The sequence below is a fragment of the Solea senegalensis genome, linkage group LG1, assembly GCF_019176455.1.
Source record: "Solea senegalensis isolate Sse05_10M linkage group LG1, IFAPA_SoseM_1, whole genome shotgun sequence".
Classification (NCBI taxonomy): domain Eukaryota; kingdom Metazoa; phylum Chordata; class Actinopteri; order Pleuronectiformes; family Soleidae; genus Solea; species Solea senegalensis.
Window position 1 is genome coordinate 4,666,370 of NC_058021.1, and position 17,370 is coordinate 4,683,739.

Sequence of the window (17,370 nt, forward strand, 5' to 3'; positions counted from 1 at the left end):
ATTGTTCAAATGTTACACATATCAGTTTAATTTAATTTAATTTAATTTAATTTAATTTAATTTAATTTAATTTAATTTAATTTAATTTAATTTTTTTTTATTTTATTTTATTTTATTTTATTTTATTTTATTTTATTTTATTTTATTTTATTTTATTTTATTTTATTTAAGGACCTTATGGACCAAAGGATTAATCGAGAAAATAATCGACAGAATAATCCATTTTGATAATAATCACTAGTTGTTTGATTCATATCTTGTGTTTGTGATACTGTGTTTGTGATACATAGTGAACTGGTTGAACTTGGTGTGGTTGTAAGTCACTCTTCCTCCTTCCATCTTGACATCTCCATTCAAACGATAAAACATTATGGCAGGCCCAACCTAATCTGTTACCCTGAAAAACAACTTTGACAGTTTAGAGAAAGTGGGAGGAGAGGTGGTGAGTTTTGTTATTGCTGTTATGTTATTGTTTTGTTATATTTCCTACTATTCTTTTACTTAATCCTTGAGGCTCCCTTAAAAAAGTGCTCCCCCTGAGTCCCTTCGACACAAAAAATGTATAGAAAGTATTAGGTATTAATCTATTTTACCATTTTTTTTTTTATGAATGCCATCATTAACTTCAATCCTTACCATACATAACATGTATTTTGTATTTTGTATTTTCAGATTTTTAACCCCATAAATTCCAGATTTTGTGAGTAAATTGCCCTATTTTTAAATTTATTTTGAAACACAAAAAGTTGATTATTTTCCATCCCATTCGTGGACACACGAAAGACACACACACACACATATACACACAAATAATTTTGAAGGGATTTCAACACCAAGGAATACATTTAAAAATAAAAAATAGAAATAAAAAAAAATGCATTTGGGACACAGATTGCCTCATGTATTAAAGAAGTAGAAATATCAATATTTAGCCCATAATACAGCACCTTGCCCAATGTTTAAGCCATTTGCATGAACACAGCCAAAAGAAAATACAAAAACACACCAAAAAATGTCTGGGGACCCAAAAGTATTAAATTAAAGTCTGCAAGAAACCGGTAGGGATCACGTGACTGCTCAGGGGGCGGGACTGTGCGTGTGTGTTGACCAATAAGCAGCGTGGCGTCGCTCCTGGTCCCGGCAGCTGCGTGGAAGAAAAAAAAAAAAAAAAAGGCCACAGAGAGGATAACGAATAACGGTTCACTCCAATATTCAGGAAGAAAATCACATTTCATCCACGCGTCTGCTCCTGACTGTGACGATGCACGCGTGAACACACGCGCTCAGAAGCGGTGACGCGGTGAACATCTTGTGGGGGCTGACGGAAGCAAGCGGTCCACCATTGTTTGCGTAGGAATAAGGATGGCCTGGATGTGGAAGGTAAGTGTCTCTCTCTCTCTCTCTCTCTCTCTCTCTCTCTATCTCTATCTCTCTCTATCTCTTCATCAGTGTTCAAAAACAAAAGGTAAATAAAAAGAAGAATCTCATGCTGTGTTCGTGCCTGCGGTCACTGCTGCGTGGGTGCTGATGTGAATGTGTGACCAGGAAGCTCAGTGAACAGGGAGGTAAATCAAACCTTTGTTGGACCATGAATGAGTGAGTGAGTGAATGAGTGAATGTGTGAATGTGAGGTTCTGGTCTGTGCTGAGAAAACCAGGTTTCTCTCTCTCCCTCTGGGCCTGTGTTTGTTTGTTTGTTTGTTTGTGGACAGATGCAGCTGCAGCAGGCCAACATCCTCCATGACACTTCAGGTGTAACTGTGATATGAGGCATTTAGGAACTTTTGTTTTTTTTAAAAGAAGGATTTAAAAGGTTCATCATATTACCTTTGTTCAAATTCTGAATGTTGACATGAGCAGTACTGTGAAAAAGGAAAGGAATTGGGCTTGTAACTGGAAGGTCACTGGTTCAAATCCTTGTGTGTATAATAAGGATGTGTTCTTTATTTAAAATGTAGCCGCATGTCATGTTGGAGCTGAATATTCCTCTCTATTCCAAGTCTTATCATCAAAACTCTGATGATAACACTGAGTATAATTACTTACTTACTAGCTTTACATTTTCTACCACATGAAAATAACTTCACCCAAATGTTACTTACACACTGGACCTTTAAAGCTGGGGTAGGTAGTGTTATTGTTTATTCAAAAAAAAACAATATATAAACAAAAACAACCAATGTGTTTGTCTTTCCTGTCCATTAAGAATTTGAGTTTCTTTCACTTTTTGCTCACTTATTCTTTAATTAACATCTTATATTTATTGCAAAATATCAATATAGACTAAGGAAATGTATTTATTTCTATTCCTATTCCAGTATAATTTTCACAGACGTTTTGTTTTCTTCAGTTTGACAGATATTGTCAGAATGGTTGTATCGTGATATTATTGGTATCGTTCACCATGTATCACGTATCGTATCGTAATGACTCGAGGAGGTACCGCCCACTGGCTGCTCCACCAAGCTGCCGGCATTGGCAACAACGGTCTACACTGCAAAACAACAGGAAGTTTTGGAAACACACGGTATGAATAAGAGTCAAAGTTGCTTGTACAGTGTGATTGTCCAGCCACAATCTGAGGGCTCACAAAAAGCTGACCGTCATGGAAGTAAAGAATAGTTGAAAAGCGGTCGTGCAGGCAGAGAGCGACAGTGCTAACTAGGGATGTTAATGATTCACCAGTAGTAGATGAATGCTTGTAAAAATGAAGTAACAGCATCAGTTTTCATTTGTTTTGGTGTCATTTCTCTGGACCTCACATACTCTGTAGATACAATTTATACCAGAGTGGTTACCTTCACCAAAAGATTGTCAGTGATTGAACAGAGAAATGAGAAAGTTTTTACCTGTTCCCTGATAAAAATCTTCAAAAGACTTGGTTATGTAATTGACTCTATTATGTGAACAGGCGCAGAGATTTCTGGTTCCTCACATATGAGAACTTCTAGCTTCTTCCAGCTGTTATATAGTTGAATAATTTGACATTTAGCCTTAAAATGACAGGAAACAGTACTTCTGATCCACAGCAACGACATATGCAAACACTTTTGCTGTTATCTGCTTTTCTTTTCCTCATAAATGAAACTGATGATGCTGAGGGGGTTTATTTACTAATTAAAATGCCTTGAGACCGCATGGATGTAACTAGGCGTTTATTTATGACGTGTCAAGCTGTGGGAAATGTAATGAAGTCTCGGTTTTCAATCTGCATCAGTCAGACGTCAGCTGAGGGCGTGCGGAATTTTGCAGTGAATCCACCGTTTGTTTTAGAGGACATAGCAGAGGAATGGCCGCTCGTGTTGCTCATGTCCCACTGCAACTCTGCAGTTTTTGCTCTTTTCCTAAATGAACAAACTTTAGCCTCAGTTGTGATGGATTTTATTCAAAAATGGCATTTGCGTGTACTTGTATGACACTGTGGCAAAAATGAAGGCAACTGGCCGGTAGACCACTGTTGTCTTTACCAATATCAGGAACAGCTCGCCTCTCTTTTCTCACCAATGACAGAACAAGATCAGAGTAGCAAGTCTTTTGTGATGGGTCACACAAACAGAAACACGATTTCCTATGAATGCATGCATGTTTAGGTAAAGACACAGTCATCTTTGTGCGTTGCATGTGTTAACAGCTTTGGGGAATGCAGGGAGTGTCCCAGTTGGTATGAGTTTCAGGCATAATTGGCACTTCTCTGAATCCCATGGTCCCGTGTGATTGTGTTACAGCAGAATGCAGGGTCATAAAAAGTGTCCTGCTAGAGTTAGTTAGTAGACAGAGATTCGGGTTCATATTCAGAGTGTTATCAAATCCATTCTTGGATATCCCTTTTTTGTGCCATTTGTTTTCTCTTTCTTTTCTATTATGGAATCCATTGTTTTACAGTTTCCCGTCCACTCATCTCCGTGGTAACCATCCACACACTGTCCTCCAGCTAGTCAGTTTACCCTTCTGTCGGCCTGTCAGCTCGTATGTGATTGCTGCTTTGTCTTTGTTATGGTAGTGGACGGTTGGATTTGATGAAGTTGCTGAAAAATTTGAACAATTTGAGCTGGAGGTGGTGATTGAAGTAGGAAGAGGGAGAAGATGTTTTGTTCTGACAGGTGAGGATGAAGACGGTGCCAAACGACCACACTATGTGACAAAATATGATGATGTCCACGAGTTGAAAAGTCTACTTTTGCGTGACAGGAAGATGTTGAGTGACACTTTCTTCTGTCCAGACATTGTCTGTCCTCCACACTGTTGTCAGTCAATCAGAAACTACAGTTTAACGCAGCAAAGTGAGTCTAGTACTGTAGTCTGTGTTTTTTTAATAAATCTAACCAAATAAATTTGGTTTAATCTGAGGGTAGAGACAAATTACTTGTACGTTTTTGGTCCTTTGGTGACAGTGGAAGTGACGTGTTGAGCACAACACTGGTTATTATTAGTTTACGACGTTCATCAACTAGTTTCTAACGGCACGTCTGCTGTGTGGTGCAGAGTAGTTAGAGTACAGTAAGTCTATAGGGCTTTGTGGGTCAAAACTGCTTCTGCTGTTCAAAACAAAGCCAAGAATATTTGTCTTTTGCTCGGCTGTTCCCATCAATTCTTTAAATCCTGTTGAGCCAGCAGGAGACCATTTATACATGTGGCTGCTTTATTATGGTAATGTAACCTACATCTGTTATACAACCACACACACACACATACACTGCAGGAGAAACTAGTGGGAGAGTTTAGCATATCCACAGTGGTAACTACGGGTGATAACCTCCCTCCAGATCTGGCGTTAATCCACACCACAGCAGTTGTAGTAGTAAGTGGGCCAGCTGGCTGATCTTATCAACATCTGGGAGGACAGAAAGCTTGACTTGACCTCACTTGATGTGTTGTCAGTCATGTTGTTCAGGTAGTCACTGAACTTTTCTTGGCAGTTTAATCTTGTGTCTGTTCCCTCTTCACCCTGATTTGGACAAAGTGACAAAGACAAATCTTCCAGGTTATAATGAGAGAGACAAAATGGCACGTGCCTCTGAAATTGTCCTCTTATGTAATTGCAGTTTCTAAACAACTTCAGAGTCAGCCTTTACTAAGTACACTTTTTGTTTTAGGTTAGGTTTTCCTTTCGCATTACAAACCACTGCATAGATACTGAAAAACAGAAATACTTTTAGTGAAGTTTCAGACCAAGTGACACAAGGCCTTATCACTAACCTTAACCATAACCAGTTAATGCCTTAATCACAATTCAAATGTTAACCTTAAACCCAACCAGTTCCTCAGCGAAGGAAGTTCTGCCATATTAGGACCAGGCTTTGGGCTTCATCAAGACTACTGGCTCTGACAAGGTCAGTGTTTATGCCAGAAAATAGGTTACAAATACCAAAACACACACATACACGTTTACCAGGCTTACAGGGGACTGTCATTCTTCATCACCCAACAGTGGACCACTGTTTCTGGTCATGATACACACTCACTTGTAGAAAGGAAGTTCTTCAGAGATTAAAAGGTCTCACACTCTTTCAGGATAAAGTCGGACCAGTTAAACTCTGACATGATCTCCCACTCGTAGATAAAAACTTGAGTGACTGAGTGTCTGTGAGACATCACATGGTTGGCAGTCAGATGGCTTCATCCGTCCTCGACGGTTGTTTGGCTGACTAGTTTTGGGTTCGTACTTGATTCAAGTGGAGATTTGCCAACCTACTGCAGTGTGGAAATGACAAGTACCGGATGGTCTAACGCTGCGTATGTATGAAGGAATGGCTGCTTACTCTGTGTGGAATGGGATGTCGTCTGCTGGCTCCATTGAACCATCTGTCTTATATTTATGCATGTCTGCCTGATGGCGGTGTAGGGAATTGAAATTTCTCCAAGGTGCCAGTAAAACCAACATTTGCTGATTAATCAGCTGGTCATTTTGTGACTCTGAGAACTGAAGAAAACGGCACAATTTCTTCCCGAATGAAATGAGGCAAAATGCAAAATACCTGTTACATTTTGATGTTGTTTTTGTCCAAAGATGAATCACTTGACTATGATTTATCTAGCAACATGCAGGCATTTGCCTTAGCGTTTGAATGTTACTCCATGAACAGGTTAGAACTGATATGATTGTTTGATCAATCAGGTCGATCAGAAACGATGTTGGCTTCTTAAATGTGAGAATTGTTTCCTTATGTTCCATTTTTTTGGATCATGTAGACCGTTAGTGGATCATAATGATGATTTCCACTGCTCACTGCTGTAATTGCAATCTCCCAAATTGTAAGGTGATAAATAAGAAGCTGATCTCTAGATTAGTCTAATCCAATCTTCTAAGATTAGTCAATAACTAGTTAGTTAGTTACAGGCCTAAAAAAGGCCATTCTCTCTCCATTTACTAATTTATTATTTGATCACTTGTGCCTTTAATACCATCAAGCGTATGTTTCACAGAGAGAAGGTTGTATATGACAAAATGCAATATTAAAAATAGTAACCGCAGTCTCCAGGCTGTCTCTTCAACTTTTACAAACATGTACGTCCACAGGTTTGTGTTCATTTCCCAACATGAAACACTTACATAGTCATAGAACTCGGAGCCAGTTGGATTCATTTGAGGCTGTTTCAGCTCTCGCTGGATTACATTTGGCGAACACCCCTTTGGCAAAGGCAGAGAGTTTGATGTACTCCTGGCAAGACCTTACTGCTCAGTGGCACAGAGGTGAACCAAAGTCCCAGAAGAGACATCGCGGACAACAGAGGCCATGTTTGATACAGAGTTATACTCTCCATTGACTCGTATGTGCTTCAGAAATGCAAAGTCCTATAGAATCATAATGATAAAGAAACAACTGTCAGTCAGTGTCTGTGAGCTCTACTTCTAATGCTGATCAAACTGCCAGTATCAGCAAAAGAATACATTCTGATAAATGTTGATATCTATCAATATGGGGAAATACAGTATACTGTGTTAATACTGGCCTGATTTAAGCCTGATTATCGTGTACATTCGTGTATCATAGATGTCTTGGATTACAACTTCCAGAAAGTTATTTATGAAACCCGAAAATTCAAAAAACCAATGCAGCAAAGGCGTTGGTGGAGAAGTGCAGACTGTCCTCAGTCTCATGGCCATGTCACTTTTACACAGGTGTATATTTCAGCAGCTTTCCCAGATAACGAGATGGCAAGATCGCGTCTGTTTGTAACCCCGAGTCACGGCTCAAATTTTATGCGGCTTGCCTTCAGCTCTCAGCACTCTGCTCGTGATCTTCTGAAAAAGAAACTAGGTAGTAATGTATTTACTGTCTTGACAAGTTTGGGTTCATTTTCATCCTGTTGCAAAATTGCAGATGACAAATTCACCATCAGACGTCTCTGACAAATATGATGCACTCTCTGCCCTTAGCTCCCCTTTATTGGAGTGTCAGCTCATGCTATCAAGTCAGTGATGTGCTCAGTGGGAGTGGTCACAGTATTGGCCCCTTTCCTGAGGGCTCTTGACCAAGCCATCTAATAAAAGGTTTCAGTGCCTGCATTATTATCCCTGGTGGCAGCCTGGCAGTGCTTGGGGCGCCAGCACAGGGAGGCTGAATGCCTTTATGAACTGAAGAGGCTGAGAGACACAAATAGACCCTGGCAGTTAAGTGAGGGCATTAAATAAAGTGGAGTCAGGAAATATGATCCCCTATTTGCATTTATGCTCGCCCGTGCCCTGGAATTCCTGTTGTGGTCATTATAAAAAAAAGAGGAAATGGGCAGTGGTTCAAAATGACACCACCAAACACACAGTAATACAGTATTGCTGCTGTTGTTGTTGTTGTTGTTGTTAAAGTTGTCACGGGTGGTTTTTGTAGTTGCTGTGTGAATCCAGATTTCCTTGGCCCCCTTTGCGCATCATACATCTGAATGGACTGAACAGACGCAAGAAAATAGAAACAAATCTTGAAGTATCGGATAAAAATGTCAAGAAGCAGGAAAAAAGGATGATGTTTACAAATCACGCGACTGGAACATCACTCCTGCTCCTACAGAAGAGCATTAGGGCCCCATGTAAACATTTTTAATAATGTTTTTAATCTCAGAATTCATGCTGTTTTTCTTTCTCTTTCTTTTCTTACATGTGGCTGTAATACTCTTCTGTAAGCTTCCAGCTTTTATTGCAATAGAAAAATGGCAGAATGGCGGACAAGAGGAGGAATGTGTGGATTAACAAGGAAACCACAACATTCCACCATTTATTTACATCATCACGTTGCACCTTCTTATCCCTCTTTAGCCTCGACCCACACTTTATATTTTTCAATCATTTTCTTTTACAGAATATCTGAAAATGTGGTTATTATTTGCGATACATTTGAAACCAGGCTGACTCTGACACTGCTCGCACCTCTCAGACTTTGGCTTTTCCAACAGCAGCACCCCAGAGCCACTGACTATCCACTGACTACGATTAGAGTCTGCACACTCCTCTGTGAACAGTGGGCTGTTGAGTGGCCTTGGCTGCATTTGTCGTCATGTTTTTCATAATGCTCTGATTCAAGCTCCTGGAGAAGCTTCACAAACAAATCTGAGAGATAAATGAAAAACAAACAGTCATGCTGGCACATCATTTCACTGTTTTTGTGATTGAAAATCTCTGCTGCTTGGACTTTTCTTTGCCCCGTGAGACTAGGGCTGAACATCTGTCCGTCTTCTACCGCTTTATTCATCCAAATTTGATCGAAATCGCAATACAGTCTGCTGCAGTTTCAAAATGTGTGTCAAAATATCATTTTAGATTATTATTGTCTTGACCTGTACACATCTACAGACTGAAGAGAACATCTTTGTTTCCCGCAGGTCTGCACAAACATCACACAGTGATCATTTTAACCCTTTAACACAGAGTGTATCGCCGATGACGCGTTTGCGCAAGCGCACTTTGCGCTGTTACCGTAATTACGTGGCGGTTTGTGGTATCGGAAAAATACCAACAGTTTCTGAAAGCTGAGAAGTTGCACTTCAAAGCCAATGTGTGGTTATTACGGTAATTTCACTTGCGCTGTTGCAGGAAGCCGGAAAATCAGCATCTTTGTCACCAGAGAGGAGCGAGTTGGGGAAACGCCTGTACATAGTTTCTATTTTTTTGGCCTGTTTTTGGACATTGAGCCAAAAACTCAAACTAAATGTTATTTTTATATGTTTAAATTTCAAATTTGCACACTGGACATTTTCTGGCCCTATTATGGTTAAAATAAGCAAAAAAGTCCAGACAGACATTTTGAGGCGTAGGTGTTAAAGGGTTAAATATGTTTTGCGGATGAAAATGAGAATAAAGATAATAATACCTGCGATCGCAAATCCTGTCAAGAATCATCGCAATTAGATATTTATTCACAACCACTCAGCCCTCACTGAGACATGGTTTATAATATTTATATATTTCAGGAAGATGAGAGGTGAGTTTATTATGCTTGGCCATGCTCATTGCCACGTAACCTCCTCCTATCATTAGAATAGGTTTTTGGCTCAGGTCCTGAGACTCCTCATTAATCATTCAGGAAAAGATCATTTTTGCTTGAAAATGGACTGAAACAAATAATGAAGTATCTTAAAAAGATGCCAACTAAAGGGGCACTCCATTAATGATGTAGGTCAAAGATGTGTTTAGAAACAACCCTGGCAGGTACTGGTCCAAGTTTTAATGGAGCTCTTAGCAGATTTTAATTTGGGGCCCCTCTCCCACCTTGGCGCCATTAAGACTATTGACTTTTGTTGATGCTTGATCATTAGCACACATATAATGTACATTTAACGCAGCCATTATCTTTGTCATTAGTCACAGCTGTGTTGCTCTGTCATAGACAGCGGGAGTTGATGAAAGCGGGAACATTAACTGGTCAGAACATTAACCGAATATTGTTTTTTCAACACTTTTGACTGCACTTGACATAATATAATATATTAGCCCATTTCAGGCTTTATGTGGGTCTTCTAGTTGCCACAGGGGCCCCTTAACAGGCAGTTAGTTTGTTTATGCCTGGAGCGAGCTCTGAGTCCTGCTGATGTTATCAGGGTTTTTCTTCTCTGTATGATATTTTTTGAATTGCCTCGTGACTGTGCTGCAAAACCAGTTCTTCTATGAGGACTAATACATGTATCTTTCTGTCTGGTTTGGGACATGAAGTCTAACACTATTTCAGGAGCTTGATGCAGGTGATGGCCTGATTTGGTCAGGTCACACGATGACCTCTGAGGGTTCAGTTGTGAATATGATATATGATATGGCTCCAAAAATGACAGTTTCTCTGTTGGTGTGTCGGTATGTTGTTTGTAGACTGAAATATTCTGAAAGAAACCTTTGGAGAACTATGTTGCAGACAGACGAGGATTCATTCTAATAACGCTTCTGATCTTATGACAATAATCCGCCTCTTAATCCTTTGTTTTTCTTCATGTCACATTCATAAATGTGTCAAAATGACATTCCAATAAGCCTCAGCTTTACTTTCTGTTTAGTGCTAATTACATTATTAGCTTAGCATTATCAATATCACTTGGAGCATGTCCCTTATCTTCATGGATTATTTGACGTAGCTATCCGTCGAAAGCTGGGGACCCACGACGAGATCTTTTGCCAGATTTTACCCACGATTCACTAGTGCTGACCTGTGCAGAGTCAGCACTAATGTGTTGAGCGGATGCAGTCGGGTAGTGTGTACCGATTACCGACCCAGCTGCAACACGGTGGAGACGACAGGAAGTAATAGCGTGAATATCAAAACGAGGACGCCGATGTTTGTTTACCCTCTAAACTGACGCTCTCGTAAGAGTTTGACTCTGTGATCCCCAGTTTTTCAGCCATTCTGCGGTTAGTGTGAACTCCAGGTCCTTTCAAAATCAGCAAAGACTGTCAAAGTTGTGTAGTGCGTCCTTAACGTTGGATCGGTCGGTTAATCGGTCAAGTGCTTTGCTTACAGTGTGAGCTGTTTCTTCTTCCCTCGTCCACTTCAGTCGGGTTGAAAAGATCACACCATCCTTTCAAAGTCGCAGTCACTGAAGGAATCACAAATAATCCTGCTCGGTTCAAACTGCTTTTGTAACTTAAAGATATCCACGTGAGGTAAAGTCTGTGTATATGTGCACATTCAGGAAAATGGTGAAATGCCTCTCTTTGTCTTTCCCGTCAAATCCTTTAAGACTCTCGAGTGTGCGCCGGTATTAACACAGTCGTGTGTAAACTGAAACGTCTCTATGTGAGGATCCATGCTGTGTGTAATCACTATCAATGAGTCCATAGCTCTGTTATGGACTTATGGACTGAAAACACTGAGTTTCAGGGGAAACATCACTTGCTAAATGTCAGTAATCCAGCTTTGGCATTTGGCAAATTGAAATGGATTTTCTGTGGTCAGTGTTTTCCTCAGCAGTAAAACCTCCCCCCGTCCTCCGTCCTTCATACACAAGGAAACATGGAGACTGTTTTTATACAGAAATACAGCGTTGGATGTTAGGGATGTTTATTATGTTAGTTAGTTATTAAGACAACTCATCATTGACTTTCCAGATGCACGGAGCTTCAGCTTGACTGCATTAAGCCTTGGGTAAAATCAAGTTGGAATGAATATTATGACACATGTCCAGATATTTAAACATTATTTATTATTACCCTTATAAGTCATGTTGTTGTGATGCCTCTAAAAGATCACTGTTGTCTCCCTGATCATCAGCCATCTGCAACAGCCCAACACTTAAAAACTCAGATGTTACAATATGATAAAACCTCATTTGTTCTTGTTCTATTTCTACAGAGTTCATTTCCTGTGGCTGGCTGAATGCCACGAGACACTGTCGATATACCAGCACTGGTATTAGATTTGTAATTGATCTGGAAAATGTCCTGAGCTGTGGAAATGCAATTGGTATTATGAAATCCGGTATAAACTTAATCCCTGCATCTGTAATGACAATGTCTGGTTCTGATTTTTGACTCCGGTTGGTTTTATGTGAGATAAATGCGTTAGTTTATTATATTAAAATGGTTAGAAAACTTAAACTAAAGCATCTGTTAAGAAGACCACCCCACCTTAAACAGACTTTGAATAAAATTGTAAGAAATGTATAAATTCAACAATTCCATATATTTAGAAATAGTCATAAAATAGTTATAAAGTACATTTTTTATTGCACACCTAATTCTCAAAATGTCCATCTGCACTTTGCTTTGCTTATTTTAACCATAAAAGGGCCAGAAAATGTCCTGTGAGTAAGTGATTTACCATTTACTGGATGTTAAAATAGTGTATTAACAATTTTAAATGAAGAAAAACAAAAAGTTTTATTAAAAAACAAAACAGAAGCCCCACTGTAGTACATGAACACCAGATTTTGCATGATAAAATTGACATTTTTTACACTATAAAATAACATTTGTTTGAGTTGAGTTTGTCACAATGTCCAAAAACAGTGAAATTACCATAATATCCACACGTTGGATTTGACTTGCACCTTCTCAGCTTTCAGAAACCATTGGAACTTCTCTGATAGCACAAACCGTCGCGTAATTACGGTAATGTGAGTATTTTCTTCATTTCAACAAAGAAATCATTAAAAGTGAATCATTTTGGTTTGTGGAAAAAACAAGACATTTGAGAACATTGTTGATTTCCAGGTTTGACAAACACAGATCAACATTTTTTAAGGTTTTCTGATATTTTACAATTAATTGATTAATCGATTATGAAAACAATTGTTAGTTGCAGCTCTAGATTAATAGTTAATTATGTTGTGCATTACACTTAAAACCACCATCAGTTGACGTTATTAGGCCTCCATTAAAATAAAAAGTAATATTTGTGGAAATGTAAAAAGTAAGTTTCCTTATTTCCTGAACTGTACAAAATAAAACGGGTACTTTAGTAACTTTGTCGGTGTATTTTGCAGCAGTGGGTCACATTATCTACATGAGAATAGTCAGATCAAACAGCCGTACAGGAGAAACACTTGTTCTGAGAGCTGTGAGCACGACCAGTCACATGTAAAATCTCCATATGCTGCGTTTCTGCTCATGCAGACATTTCCCCGCTCACATCCTCTTAAAGTCTCCCAAAGAACAGCTCTTCCTTGTCTTGTTTTTTTCACGTTTTAACAAATTCTTCACTCTGTCGAGTGAGCGATTCTCAGCCGAGGCAGCAGAGCTTCACCGAACTGCATCTGTGGACATATGCTCCTGTGGGGGGGCTTTTCTTACCACTCACCCCTAAAGGTTCGTCAGTCTGGAAGGAAAACTAGTGAAGAATGTTTCATCCTATTGACTGTTGACCCAGTGTCAGTGCACGTGTGCTGACACACACACACACGCGCGTAACATATCCATATCCACTGATTAAAACTTGAATTTGCTCGAGCGATGCTTGATTCTAAATCATATCAACAGAGCAGATTAGTGCTTATTTGACCTGGATTGAAGGATTTTCATTTCATTTCATTGACAACGGTGACACAACAGAAGTCCCAGGCGCCAAGGGCAGCAGCATTGGATCAGCAGCGTGTGGCTGAGGCTGCAATCATCACGTTACATATATTTAAGCTTGTTTTAGTTACAGTTGTTCATGTTATTTACTTAATTTCTTTGGTTTATTTCCATCTGTTTTTGATAGTAATAGATTTATTTTGCGCCATAAATATAAATATATTTTTTTATTGTGAAGTGTACATCGTTCCACAACAAAACAAGCCCTTTTACTTTGAAATTCTGTGAAATATCATCATGGATAACTTCAATGCGATATCATGACGCCAGACTGTGTTGCACATGTTGTCCACTTGCTACCACAAAGTTGTTTTTTCACACTTTTATTCTCCAGACTGGCCCCTTTTGACCAGAATAAACGCTCGTTGACCCCCAGGTCATTTGAGTTTGACACCCACTGATTTAGTTTAGTTTATAGAAATTGTGAAATGGATATTATTGCTCTAAGCAGGGACTTGACCCTTTAATATCAAATCTAAATTGATAGATATAAACCTGTCGTGCGTAACTCTTAAATATAAAAGCATGTCTGTGTCACATCTCAGTTCCCCACAGCGCTCTCTGTGTTTGTGTCATGACTGAGCTTCTTCTTATGCCTGCATGTGTGGATAAGTAATGCTACAGTAAAAGACTCCAGTAGTAACAACACAAAACTTACTAGTCCACAGGGGGCGATAGAGATTCTGTACTGGGGATTTAACGATCCATCAACATGAGATATGGATTCATTTCCTTAGATGTCCTTTCAAATAAAACACCGGAGACTGGACTTGAATGCAGAAGTGACCAGTATGTATAATTATCTGTCACCATATATGTCATTTACAGTACTATTACAGTACTGATATCAACTGGAATACTGGGAAATAACATCTCACTGTATAAGCTCCACGCTCGCGTTCATTTCATGTGATTTTCATTAGTAGACGAAGTTTCCCCCGACAGAGATATTCAGAAATATTCAGTGATAAACTCACTACACTGTCTGGAAGATATGATTTAGGCTCATCCTTCAAATTAAAAGCCTGGCTAATACAGACACTTTCTTGCTGATGTGATAATTGAATAAGAAATCCATTATGGTGATTAACTAATGTTGTTGCACACAGTAGTTACAAACCTGTAAATACTGTATGTAAGAAATCTCCAGTGGCAGATACACGACAAAGAGTTTGGTTTTACATTGTTTTCATCAATGTATTGATCATGTAGTTTATGTAGTGTCATACCAGAGGTCGACTGATACGGATTTTTCTGACCAATGCTAATCTCATGAAGTGAGGGCAGCTGATGACCATTTTTTCCCTCCAGCTAATTATAAAATAAAACTAATAAGCAAAACATTTATTGAACAATGCTCATGGTCTGTTATGCGTCTGCAGTGCATTGTTCATTTTTTCTAAATTAATGATTGAAAAAATAAAACTTTTCAAAATAAACTTAGATAAAAAAAAAAAGTTGCACATAATTTTAAGGTAAGGACATAATTTGGCTGATGAATCAGTCACACTTAACTAATTAACACTTAAACTTAAATTCAACAGACCAAACACATTCTCATTTTGCAACGGAACAAAACATAAAAACTTGGAAATGATCACATCAAAATATGCATTTTATTTATCAATATTCAAAAACATCTTTTGCATATGTGTGTGTGTGTACATCAGTGAATCACTGACAGTGCTTTAATTTCATTGTGTTTCAGGTCCTCTTGAGTGGCTTTGGTCCTCTTGATGATGTGTGGCTGTGATGTTGAAGATGCTCACACCCTCAATGTTTCCATTAAAATATGGATTGTAAACAATTCTGGTTGTGTCACATGTCTTTAAAAAACAAAAACAAAAACAAAAAAAACAACACTTTTGGATTCCAAAGCAGAGAAAAGGAATAAGTGCCTGGGTCTTTGTGTCATGTTGAATCTTTGCCGAGCAATATCAGAAAGGGATTTCAAGACAGATGGAGAAACAAACACTCTTAAAGTAAAACGTAAATAAAGCAGGTGGTTTGTTTGGAATCGGGCTGATCAATGTTCTGTAAAGAGAGTGAATATATGAAGAGCAACTGTTCACATCCATGGCTTCAGACGATGAGGGTGTGAACTCCATCGTCAGTGGTCCCTCAGCTGTGTGAGGTGACTGCCCCCTCTGCTGGGCTCAGTGGGGATCAGCTGTCTTTCAACCTCCTGCTTTTGAGTAGTGAACGTAAACACACTTCTGCAGCTAAGTTTAACTTAACTTAAAAAAGGAAAACGCACATTGTCATGCTATTTGTGATCAGGCCGCTGCAGTCACTCGTCATTTCGTAGATTGTCTTTCATAGAAAAGAGATAATGAGCTGTTAAAATAGAAAAAAACATCCCTCACCTTAGAGTCACATTTTCCTTTTAAGACTAAATTCTTCAAACTCAGATGAGATGGTTTCATCTTTGATTGTTGTTTGCTGTTGGTGTTATACGGCAGTTGGCATCTGTAATATTTTCATTATCTATGTATATATATATGTATATATATATATATATATATATATATATATATATATATATATATATATATATGTATGTCTGTCTGTCTGTGTATATCCGTCTGTGTGATAGTCCACACATAGTGATTGTAACTTGACTACACCGGTCACTTGGACTGTGGAGTGTGTCCATGCGTCCCCTTTCAGCTTGTTAGTAGAAAGCCAGTTTGTCAGCATGTTGCACCATTCAGAGTTAAATAGGTTTAATTCTTCAAGCTGACAGAGCATAAAATCACTCTACTCATCAGTCCAACAAACTCACCGGCCTGGGTGAGGCTGGTTCGGGTCAGCGCGAGTCTGACTTTGGCCGGACTGGAGGTAAACATGCGGTAGTAATTTGACTCCCTGTGAGATTTGATTTAGTGCCACATCACGTGATATTGTCCTCCCTGCGACTTTAGTCACTAACATCAGCTCCTCTTAGTCTTCCCAAAAACAAGGCTGAAGCTTAGAGGAGACCGAGACGCGATCATGTTTTTTCTGATGTCATGTAAACGTACTGGGTGTAGAATGAATTGAAACCCTCTTTTATCTTTTATCAAAACAAATCGTATCGAGGCTGATTTTGGGATAATTCCTGATTTAAAGAACACATTTTGAAAATGTCCCTTCATTTCCTTTGTGTACAGTCGAGTTGAGGGAAGAATGAAAGGGGAGAGGATGTGGAATGAACCACGTGGGGACCAACATGGTCAAGGTTACAGACTGTGGACATTACAGCATCTGAGGATTAGATAGTGACGTTGAAGGATTATATCTGGATTATAATTGGCTGGAGTGGACAGCCAGTACTGAAGCCATCGGCCTGCAGACCTTCACACGGCTGATGATTCTCAAATACTAAATATTTACCAGAGGATTCCCACAAGTTTGACTTGTTATTGAACTTTTTTTGAACTTTTACACAGTCAAAGGATCTGAATACTTCCTGTCACTGGGAAGTGAAGGAAAACAAACAGACGTGTGTAAATAGCTCATGAATGAAATTATTCATGTAGTAATGAACCTAATATAAATGCAGTAACTTGGACAAATTGCATTCATTCTCTTTCATAGTTCTTGTGGCTCCTGGTGGGTGGAAGTTAGAACTTGTGCGTGACTGTGTTACCAGCTGCAATGAGTCAATCCTCCTTTTCCTCTTTCCGGGAAAAAGTTTTTTCCTTTGCTTTTCTTTTTTAAGTCCTGCAGGACGTCTGCAGTGAGACCTTTGCGGGAAATGTGACAAGAATAAAGTGATGTTTCTGGACCAAACTCTCAGGGTCGCTCTGTGTTCATGTCTCAGTCGTAGCACCCATGAAAGGACTAATGCTTGAAGAAAGAGGAGAAGGACGTGGGAGGGAGGGAAAGAGGCGGTAAATATTTTCT

The 17,370-nt window shown here is 39.1% G+C and overlaps 1 protein-coding gene across 1 annotated transcript in view; it reads left to right on the forward strand.

Moving 5' to 3' along the window:
* Nucleotides 1–823: 823 nt before the first annotated feature.
* The window catches only part of st6galnac3 (ST6 (alpha-N-acetyl-neuraminyl-2,3-beta-galactosyl-1,3)-N-acetylgalactosaminide alpha-2,6-sialyltransferase 3), a 67,878-nt gene continuing 51,331 nt past the window's right edge, over nt 824–17,370 (forward strand). The window contains exon 1 of the mRNA XM_044030290.1: nt 824–1,380. Within this exon, the coding sequence (XP_043886225.1) occupies nt 1,363–1,380 (18 nt within the window). The 5' untranslated portion in view covers nt 824–1,362. The remainder of the gene's footprint in view (nt 1,381–17,370) is intronic.